At 34.1% G+C, this 11,405-nt stretch overlaps 1 protein-coding gene across 1 annotated transcript; it reads right to left on the reverse strand.

Moving 5' to 3' along the window:
- Positions 1 to 2,224: 2,224 nt before the first annotated feature.
- Positions 2,225 to 5,302, reverse strand: LOC110427319 (disease resistance protein UNI-like). Its single transcript, XM_089785459.1, has 2 exons — positions 4,043 to 5,302; positions 2,225 to 3,999 (listed from the first exon to the last, which is right to left on the reverse strand). The coding sequence occupies exons 1-2, from the start codon at positions 5,062 to 5,064 to the stop codon at positions 2,400 to 2,402; spliced, it is 2,622 nt and encodes an 873-aa protein (XP_089641585.1). The 5' UTR covers positions 5,065 to 5,302; the 3' UTR covers positions 2,225 to 2,399.
- Between the last annotated feature and the right edge of the window lie 6,103 nt (positions 5,303 to 11,405).

An 11,405-nucleotide genomic window follows, 5' to 3' on the forward strand; every position in this document is an offset into this window, starting at 1 on the left:
CAAGAACTTTATCCATGGTTAAATTGGGCCCAAGATTCACTTAGCCCATAGCATGTATTGGCATAGTATCATCATTCGAAATTTAGATAGGTGGGATATTGGAATTTTTAACCATGTTGAACAAACTGTTAATTTGATGAGTGATATCATCTGTGGCTCCAATATCAATTATCCATGAGTTGTTCTTGCCAGATGATTTACTAGAAAAATTTGTATTGTGGACATTTAAGGCCATGTTGACTGTTGGTCCAATATTAGAGTTGGACTCATTTGTCTGCCGGCTCAATAGATCCATTAGTTGCTAGTATTAGGCTTGTGTGAGCCAAGGCACAGATGAATAAGGTCCATGACCAGTGTCTACTTCTCCATCAACTGCAAACGCATGAGTTTGCTTCCCAGCCACCATTGCTAGTGTTTTTGTCTGATCTCCCTTGGGTTCCTATCTCTGTTGCCAATCTGGTAGCCCACAATCTCGTAGCAAGAATCACGAGTTTGCCCGGTTTTGTCACAATGAGTGCAACAGGGATGAGTTCCTTCCCCTCCACGATGGACTTCCCGATCACCTACCTTTTGCCCATTTTCATGCCTTGCACCGTTAATTGTTTGATTTCTCACTATTAAAGTGGCTCATTTGGGCATAGTGGATCATGATACAGCCATTGCCAACTACTTCTTTTCTTGTGCCACAATCGTATAAGCTCTTCCAATAGTCTGCAGGGACTCCAAGCAAAGAATTTGAGAGCGCATGGTTTTGTAACTTTTGTCCAATCCCATTAGAAACTCAAATACCTTTTTTTCCTCGTTCATCTCCTGCATTTGTCTCAAGACACCACAAGTGCACTTTCCACGAGTGCAAACCGATAAGGGTTGAAAGGTTTGTGCTTCATCCCATAAAGCTTTCAATTTTCCATAATAAGTAGAGATTGAGACTCTCTCCTATTGCAAAAGCATAATTGCTCACTTGAGTTCATAGGCTCTACGTGCAATGCCTTGAGTGAATTAGTCTTGGAGATTTGCCTGTATTTCACTTGCATTTTTTGTATGTACTGCTTCTCCTTGCAATTCCTTTGAAAGAGCATTAATTAGCCAAGATAGTATTATTGCATTACACTATACTCAACTTTGGAAATTTGAGGAATTGATTTTTGGCTTCGTAATCGATCCATCCACGAACCTCACTTTGTTTTTGGATTGTAGAGCATTCAAGAAACTATGCCTCCAAGTAATTATTCCCAGTTTCACTCAGTGGATGTGTAACAAATATTAGGCCAAGATGATTTAGGGGATACAGATAATAGGGCAATTTGGTATTGACCAAGGTACTGTTTAGTGTAGTCGGACCTATGGTGGATACCAAATTCTCGTTACCCTTACTTACCCCTTTCCCACTCTTATCGACCATTAGAGAATTTTAGCTTAGATTGTCTGCAACCTTACTTTGATACCATGTTAAGTTTGAATACTCTCTTGAATGATTATTGGATTAATATTCATTCGTTTATATACAAGTCATAATATCAATATAAAAGAAAAACAATCTGTACAATAAAGTGTAATGCTTAAATAAAGGTTGTAACGTCCTATAATTAAGAAAATTAAGAGAATTAGATCAAAAAATTATATCACTAAGTCAAAAAGCATATCTATCATATCTGTCATGATCCTCATTATCCGTCATTATGATATCTGCCATGATTCTCTAATATCCCTGATTATATATATATATATATATATATTATTCTCTTTGCTCCCAATCATTTTCTTTGGATATATTCACTTTTCACTTCCGCTCACCTTCCACTTTTAATTGTAGGTGATGAAGAAACCTGAATAAAGTTCTATTATAACTAAGCTCTAGACCAATCCTTAGAAATTGGCAAAAGTAAGGTTGTATTGGAACGAAACCATTGATTTTGTTGGAAACCAGAAAACATTTGCAAGTTTGGTTCTTTGTACTGAAGTCCACAAATGTGCTTGTATCTTAATGAAAAATAGCGTTGATAAAAAAATATAAGGCAAACATCTTTAATCCCATAACCTATAAATATTTGTAAACTTTCACTTAAAATAATATTATTATACCTAAATATGTGATTCATTGATTAAGAGTAAAGTTCAAATCCCTTTTCTATCAATTATAAAATAAAAAATTTAAAATAATATTGAAGATGGTCTTAACTCTCAAGTCTCAATCTTAAAATTTACAAGCAAAAATGTACATAAGTACAAAAATGTACCTTGATAGTCATCAGTGATAGATAGGACTTCGGAAGAAACATTACATCGAACACTAAAAGCAGCAAACTATTATCACTCAAAAGCAGCAAGCAATAGCACAGCATTAGGATTGAAGAAAATGGAAAATGAAAGATAGAAAAATAGATGGAAAACATTACTTTCTAAACAGGTTGGAAACAAGGACGAAAAGCATTTTGAGTGGATTCATTCTCCCATTCTAGATCTTTCCACCACTGTTGGTTTCCTGTAATGCTGATTTTTTTTCCACTGTCAGAGTTGAACGGAAGCTTGTTCAGTTTTGAGCAGCTGATCACCACGACATCTGTCAAACATGGGAAAGGCAAGGCTTCCCCGTATATGCTTTCCAATTTTGGCAGCGTATTCAACCAAAGAGTTTGGAGCTTATCAAATCGCTTAGAGTCGAGGTCTCCAACCACATTTGCAACTTCACTCAGTTTGCGCTTGCTCATTATATTTTCCATTTCTTGACAAAACCCTACCGTGAGAGACTTTAGATTTGGAGCTAGGATAACCCAGGTCATGTCCTTCAAGTTGTGGCAGAATGAGATTTCGACCGTCCCCAGTTTGTCAAAGCGAGGAGTATTGGTTGAGATTTGTATCGTCATCACCTCTTTCATTCTTTCACAGTTGTATACATTTAGGCTCTCTAGGTTCATATTCGCTAAAGAAATAACATTCAATTCCTCTGACTGAGAAAGAGTGTGTAGCCATAGCTCTACCATGCATCCTCGTAAGTTGGGGGAGCTCAAATATCTTTCAAGAGCAGAGGTGCTTCCTATGTGAATACTGAGCATATTCAAATCTTGCAAACACTCCAGTTCCTCTATTAGACCTTCATTACCACCATTCAGGACATTGCCTTCTTCGGTTTCATCCAGACAACTACAATCACTCTCGTTTATTCTGAACACTTGCAGCTTTAAGAAACTACTTATAAGTTGTTTTGGTATTCTTTCCATATTCTCTATGTTCTTCAAATCCAAGAGTTTCAATTTTGATAAGCGTTTCAGCCTAATTGGCAACTCTCTTAAACCTGTCGATGAAAGATCAAGACATTCCAGAGAAACCAATTCTGAAATTGCCTCAGGCAATCTTGTTAGATTCCTATTATCTGACAAGTTCAGAACTCTTAGATTACGCATAAACCGGAAGAAGCCATCCTCGATGACCTGCAAATCATTGCTGTTGAGAAATAGAGTTTCAATTTTGGGGCAACGAGGGATGAATGATAGATTTTTAATTTCGTTTTGCATCAATGACATTCGTTTCACATCTTTCCAATTTCCAACCTGGGGTGCTTTAGTCAATCGGAGCCCTGCTTGTACAAGAAACCTCTTGCCTGCTGCTTCACGCTCGCATGCTATCCACAATGCCATGTCACGTATCACATCATGCAACTTCACATAATCGTCTTTCTCATCTTGTTGTAACAAATTGGCACTAACGAGTTGTTCAATAATGTAGTGCCCTTGCGTTAGAGCATCATTTATGCTCTCAAAAGTATCCAAAAGCCCCTCACAAAACCAATAGTTGATTAAGCTGGACTTCAAAATAAGCGACCCTTCAGGAAACAAAGTACAGTACAGGAAGCAAGATTTCATTCGATCGGAAGGGAAGGCTTCGTAACTGTCGCTTAAAACAGAATATAGTTCTCTTATTTCCTCAAATTTATGTGCAGAGTTTAATACCTTTTTAGCAAAGTCCCATGATTCGCGCTTCGTCTTGCCCGTCATGGCCCGACCAATATATAAGGGCAAGAGGCAGTCCACCACATCTGCAGCACGCTATCAGCAGCCTCTCGAACTTCTGGATCGCTATCGCGAAGGTATCTTCTCTAACCTTCTGCTGAAACAATGCCCAAGCTTCATTCTTTCCCAAACACTTTACTTCAATTATCAGCTCGGCTTGCATTTCCCAACATACCTGTGACAAACGGGTAGCCAAAACTACTTTAGACCCATTTACCGTCGGGGAAGGTATCCCTACATCCCTCAATTTCACGGGTTTCCACACTTGATCTAACAACAAAACAAACTTCTTTTGACTCAAAATTTTGGAGATATCTTTAGCATTATCACCAGTACCTTTTTCCTTCCACGGCTCATCTGAAGGACGTATATTCTCCCAAATCTTTTCTTGAACATTTTCAACAGTGTCACTTTTAGACAACTCCACCCAAATGACAGCATCATAACGAATTGGCGGATCACACAACATGTTGTTAATTTCGGTCAAGAGAGTCGTCTTGCCGACTCCTCCCAACCCATATAAACCAATAATGCCCACATTGTTATCTTCCAGTGAGCTCCGGACGTCGGACAATGTCGATCCCAAGCCCACCGTGGGCACAGAAGGTCTTCTTTCCACTTTGGATGCAGCTTCCTTCTCACCAATCTTGTCAAATTCTCCTTCATTCCACAGAACAACAGTTTCTCTAAGTTTTCTAGCCACTTGTTTACCAAACTTGTAGCTAGACTTGCAATCCTTGGACAAGCATCCCGCAAGACATAATTTCTCAATTTCTCCAGGGGCACCATCTGTCAAAGCCTTAGCTTCTGTTATCGTTGTTTCCGCTCTTCCAAGCCAAAGTTGAACTTCGTGGGACCGCTTAATAAACTCTTGTTCAGCTCTTTCAACACGGTCGTTCCAGTCGTCCCTTCTCGCTTCCAGGTTCTCCCGTGCCCGAGTCAGAGCTTTATGATTTCCTTTCAGCTTACATGTGTAACAAGCTTGCCCAACAATACAATCCCGGAAATCAGAGATTATAGTGTCTATTCCGATTTGGAAACTGCACAGATTGCCCATGATGAGTTGAGGTGTTTGATTGACAAACAAAGAAGAATCAGACCGGGGCTTTGGGCGATATGTTGACTCTGATTTGATGAAATTATGAGCGATAAAGAGGAAAGGAAATCCAAGTTTTGGGAAAGTGGTCAAGCAAGGGTTTTGTGCGTATTTACTAAAAGACAACTTTTAACAGAAAAAGGGAGATCTAGAAACAACAAAACGAAAGGTATTTCTACAAAAGAGTTAGCACTTTCAGCACGTTCGGTCGGGAGACCGCTAAGCCATTCCCCTTCTATTTCTCAAAAAATTTTCTACCATCATTCGCTTTGGGTTTGGAAGAAGAAATAGTATTTTAAAAATATTAATGTTAAAGTTATTAAGTGAAAATATAAATTAAGAAATAAAATTGAAAATACAAAAAAATAAAAATAAAAATTATGCTAATACTTTAATAATAAATTATTAAATTATTAAAATTTTAAAGTTTTAATGAAAATAAAGATCAAATGATTAAAAAAAAGAGAAAAAATTTATTTAATTTTGTCTTTTGCTATAAATTTTACTAAATTATATAAAAGGTACTTTTGTTTTTGATGAAAATAAATCATATTATGATAAAGAGTTTAAGTTTTCAATTATATATTATAAAAAATTAATATTTTAAACTTAAAAAATAATTAAAATTATTAATATTTTAATCATAATAATATTTAAATTATACATTAGATATCACTATTTTAAAATTTCAATGATTAAATTCACTATAAAAAATATGATTTTATTAACGGAATTTTTCATCAGTAATAGATTAGATTCTGTCGATATATTCTATTACTGATAAAAATAACGATGAAAATTTCTGTCAATAGTCGATCGAAAATGCTATCGTTGGTAATGGCAAATCTATCGGTGACAGATTATTCCGTCGATAACTTACTGATCAAAGTTCTCGTTAGCAATTCCATTGGCAAAGACTCGAAATCATCTTGGGATAGTCATTGGTATTGGTTTAAATTGGTCAATAAATTCCATCGGTAACATTATTGACGAACTAAGTTTCGTTGGTAGTCCCGTCGAGATCAGTTTGTCAGTAATTTCATCGATAGTTGCCGATGGATTTGCCGATAGATACTCGATGAAGTCAACTTTGAAGGTTGCAAGTAGTATCCGTCAGTAATGGCAATAATTTCATCAATATTCTGTTGGTATTTGGTATGAAACCTATCGGTAATTTTGTCGATAATTGATGATTTTTGTTGTTAATGGATGAAATCCGTCGATAATTTCGTCGGTAATACCTATAGAGTATTTTTTTTTTGGTTTGGGGATTCAGTTTTATCCTATTCGTAATAAAATTATGATATAATGTTGTTATTAAAAAAGTAAATATATAGCAAACATATATATGTATATAGAAAATATGAAAATCTAATACAAATCATTATTAATAATAATAATTTCAATGTAGACACATCTGATAATAATCTAAATGTAAACATCCAATATAAATACAAATCTCACTAAGGGGGTGGGGGTGGCTGTTGCTATTACTATTGTGGAGGCGACTGTTCCTATTGTGGTGGAGGTTGCAAATCCAACTACTATGATGAGGAAGCCTCGGTGGTGTCTAGTGATTTCCTTAATCCAATTACCTCCAACAACAAGTGATTAAGCCTATCGAAAAACATTTTCAAAAACTTGATGTTGGTAACCAATCATTGATATCCCTCGAGCTCAAGTGTAGGATTAGGCAGAGGACGTGGTGCATTGTTAGAGCCACAAGTGGACTCAGATGTCACAGTTGAAGCCAGAAGTCCTGAAACAGGGACTCGAGTGCCAAATTTGTAAACATGGGTCCTAGCAGTGCTAGGCCCTCTGATGCAATTGGTCCATGGCTCTGGATCAAACCCCGACTGAGTAGATTGCTCATAACCATACTTTTGCAATATAGCCAAAGCGCATAATTCCTATAAATAGAAAAGAAATTAAAATGATTAGTTGAAAATATAAATTATTAAAAATATTAATGTTAAAATTATTAAGTGAAAATATAAATTAAAAATAGAAAAACAAAAATTATATTAATACTTTAATAATAAATTATTAAATTATTAAAATTTTAAAGTTTTACTGAAAATAAAGATCAAATGATTAAAAAAAGAAAAAACTTACTTAATTTTGTATTTTGCTATAAATTTTACTAAATTATATAAAAGGTTTTTTTTTATGAAAATAAATCATATTATGATAAAGAGTTTAAGTGTTTAATTATATATTACAAAAAATTAATATTTTAAATTTAAAAAGTAATTAAAATTATTAATATTTAATCATAATAATATTTAAATTATAAATTAAATATTACTATTTTAAAATTTCAATGATTAAATTTATTACAAAAAATACGATATTATTGACAGAATTTTTCATCAGTAATAGATAAGATTCCATTGGTATGTTACATTACTGACAAAAATAACGACGAAAAAATTTTGCCAATAGTCGGTCGAAAATGCTATCGCTGATAATGGCAAATGTGTCCGTGACAGATTATTCCATCGTTAACTTATCGATCGAAGTTTTTGTTAGCAATTCCATTAGCAAAGACTCGAATTTATATTTGGGATAGTCATCAATATTGGATAAAATCAATTGATAAATTCCATAAGTGACATTATTGACGAATTAAGTTTCGTTGGTAGTTCGATCGAGATCAGTTTGTCGATAATTTTGTCAGTAGTTACCGATGGATAGTTGACGAAGTCGACTTTGAAGGACCTATGAGCTAAGAATCTCAAAGTGGGAGTAAGTATTTTATAATCTTTGTTGATGATTTAGTAGAATGACCTGGATATACTTTCTTCAATTTAAGCATGAAGCCTTTGAAATGTTTGTTAAATTTAAAGCCAAGGTTGAAAAGGAGACTGGTTTGAAGTTAAAGTGTTTGAGATCAGACAATGGTGGGGAATACACTTCATCACAGTTTGAGAATTACCTTGAAGCTAAAAAGATACATCATCAACTCACAGTCCCTTACTCACCTCAACAGAATGGGGTAAGTGAAAGAAAGAATAGGTCAATATTAGATATAGGGAGATGTTTGTTGTTTAAGAAAGATCTTCCTAAGAAATTTTGGGCAAAAGCTTGCAGTACAACTATTTATCTGCTCAATAGATTACCTACAAAGGCTTTGTCAAGAATAACTCCTTATAAAGCTTGGTACAATAGTAAGCCTTTAGTTGATCATTTTAGGGTATTTGGATGCCTTTGTTATCATCAAATTCCTGAAACTTATAGAACCAAGCTTGATTCCATATCAGAAACAACAATATTGATTAGCTACAGTGAGCAGTCTAAAAGGTACAGACTTTATCTTGTAAGATCAAACAAAGTCATTGTATCCAGAAATGTAATCTTTGATGAAACTGCAGAATGGAATTAAAAGAAAATTGAACTAGAAAAAGAGGGATCTCCTTTCAAAATTGAGCTTTTTGAACCTGTTGAAACTGAAACTGAAGCTGCAGATCAAATGCCAAATGCAAATGATGGTGAGCACTTTGCAGGAAAAGAGGTACTCGAAGTCTTGACGATATTTATCGTGGGAGCTTAATGCTTATATCTGAACTAAATTCTTATCAAGCTGCAGCTAAATCAGAAGAGTGGGAAGCCACAATGCAAGAAGAAATCAATGTAAGTAATCAAAACAATACCTGGATACTTGTTGATAGACTTGAGAAACAACATGTGATTAGACTGAAGTGGATCTTTAGAAAGAAGCTTAACTCTGATGGTACCTTGAACAAGTGCAAGGCAAGTCTTGTTGCTAAGGGTTATTCTTAACTACTAGGTGTTCATTTTCTGCACACCTTTGCTCCAGTAGCTTGATATGAGACCATTCGATTGTTACTGGCTATTTTAGTTGCATTTGGTTGGAAAGTATATCATTTCGATGTCAAATCCGCTTTCCTGAATGGTACACCACAGGAGGAGGTTTATGTTGAGCAATCAAAAGGATTCAAAGTTTAATCAAAATCTGATAAAGTCTATAGCTTGCATAAGTCTTTGTATGGGCTAAAACAAGCTCTTCGTACATGGAACAGCAAGACTGATGCTTATTTACCAAGTCTAGGATTTGAGAAGAGTTCTAATGAAGCTATTCTGTATGTACTTCATTCAAAAGGCGAAGCATAGGTAATTATTTCATTATATGTTGATGACTTGTTGATTACTGGTTGTAACTTAGTAGAAATCAATAAGTTCAAGATTGATATGGAGAAGAATTTCAGTATGTCTGACTTAAGCTTGATGAACTACTTTCTTGGGATGCAAATATGCTAGACAAACAAAGGTATTTTTGTGTCACAAGGAAATTATATAAGAGACATCTTGGTCAAGTTCCACATGAACAGCTGCAAGTCTATTTCTACTCCACCTGTAGTGAATCAAAAGCTGACTACAAATATTGGTTGCAAACTCAAAGATGCTGCTAGCTATAAAAGTCTTATTGGAAGCTTACTATACATTTGTTCAACTCGACCTGAGTTAATGTATTCAGTAAGTTTATTATCCAGGTTTATGAGAAAGCCCTCCGACATTCACTTTGTTACAGCCAAATGTATTCTTAGATATTTGAAAGGTAACATTCATCATGGTTTGTTTTTTGGAAGGTTGAAGGAGATTAATTTAGCTGGATATTCAGATAGTGATTGGGCAGAGAGTGTTGATGACTCTAAGAGCACATCTGGTTACATTTTCTCGTTAGGCAATGGAGCTTTCTCCTGGAATTCACATAAGCAAGTTGTCATTGCTCAATCATCAGCTGAGGCCGAGTATATAAAAGCCAATGCTGCTACTAACCAAGTTGTTTGGTTGAGAAAAATTCTGAATGACTTAACCTTTATACAGAAAACCTCAACAAGTATTTTTGTTAATAGCAAGTCTACAATAGCCATCACTAAAACCCCTGTGTTTCATGGTAAGACTAAACACATAAAGGTTAAGTTCCATACTATCAAAGAAGCTGAAAGAAGTGGGGAAATTATACTTGAATATTGTTCTTCTCTAAATCAGTTAGCAAACATTATAACCAAGACTCTACCTATGTCCAGATTTGAAACCTTGAGAGTTAAGTTTAGTGTTGTTAATGCAGACTTTAAGGAAGAGTGTTAGAGATAAAGCATGCATTGACTGACTATGTATTAATGTTATCTTTTGTTTTATACTATGTATTTTGCTTCATTGTACTGGTTATTAAGTATATTATACCAGTTGACATGAGGTGTCTTTGTGCATGTTTAGGTTAATAACAGTTGTCATTATTGTAAACAAGTGTTAACCATATGATGCTTGTATATATTTTGAGTTTGCTAACTAATGAAGCATCTTTCTCTCTATTCGCTGCTCTGTTTTTCTTCTTTCCCTACACACACAATCAACACCACTGTTTTATCATTTTCTTTTACTTTCATATCAGCATTTACTTCATTCAATTCCATGTCGGCTAACAAATAAGAGCGGGTGTTATGATCAAAAAGACCCACATTATTCATTTTAGCCTTTTTCTTAAGGGATGTTTGCTGAATTTATACAAACCCTCTTCTATCATGAGGTTTTCCTTTCCTTCCATTTATAGCCACCCTACTATTCCTCCCATCAAGCTTACTAGAAGAACCTGCCCACATAAACGACTTAGTTGAAGAGTTCTTATTGGCAAGTTCATTAGGAATTCTAACAGTAATATGTTTAGAGAGATCAAGAGATATAGCTTGAGGGACAACATCCTTATCTTGTATATAATCCATATCTACCATAGAGGTCGAGGAGGAGCCTCCTTATGAAATAACCTTCCCAAGATTTTAAAATATTTTTATATGCTAAATAAATTTTTTTATTTTTTTATAAATTTTCTTAATGGCCCCCCAAAATAAATTTTTATTTAATAATTGATACAAATAAAGAATAAGAAAATAATTTCATATGTTTGACTCTATTTTTAAATTTTTTTATTTTTTTCAATTTATATTATTATATTTATTTATTTATATATTTCTATTCTATTTACTCATATGTTCTAAATCTCTATAGATTTTCTTTCACAAATTTATACAAACCATCAATCATATTCTTTTTTTTTCTTTTTTATTATGTTTTTTGTAGATTCTATCTTCTACTTGTCATGATATTCGTTTTTCTATTATATGAATTTTATTTTCTATGATTTAAATTTTTAAAAAATAAATTATTATATAATTTTTAAATATAAGTTGCAGTATTGCACTGTTGCTTAGAGTTTTATCAATATATTATTTTTTATTAAGAATAACCAATATATTCTAGCATGTATGTTGCAAACTTTAAGT

This window comes from Theobroma umbraticum, unplaced genomic scaffold, assembly GCF_002168275.2.
Source record: "Theobroma umbraticum cultivar Fairchild unplaced genomic scaffold, ASM216827v3 scaffold_228.0, whole genome shotgun sequence".
NCBI lineage: Eukaryota > Viridiplantae > Streptophyta > Magnoliopsida > Malvales > Malvaceae > Theobroma > Theobroma umbraticum.

Bases quoted from the DNA above. Each gene is read 5' to 3' on its own strand.
- LOC110427319 (XM_089785459.1), bottom strand. From the start codon at position 5,064: ATGGGCAATCTGTGCAGTTTCCAAATCGGAATAGACACTATAATCTCT. The intron at 4,000-4,042 runs GTGCTGCAGATG...CTTATATATTGG, and splicing joins TTCGAGAGGCTGCTGATAGC to TCGGGCCATGACGGGCAAGA.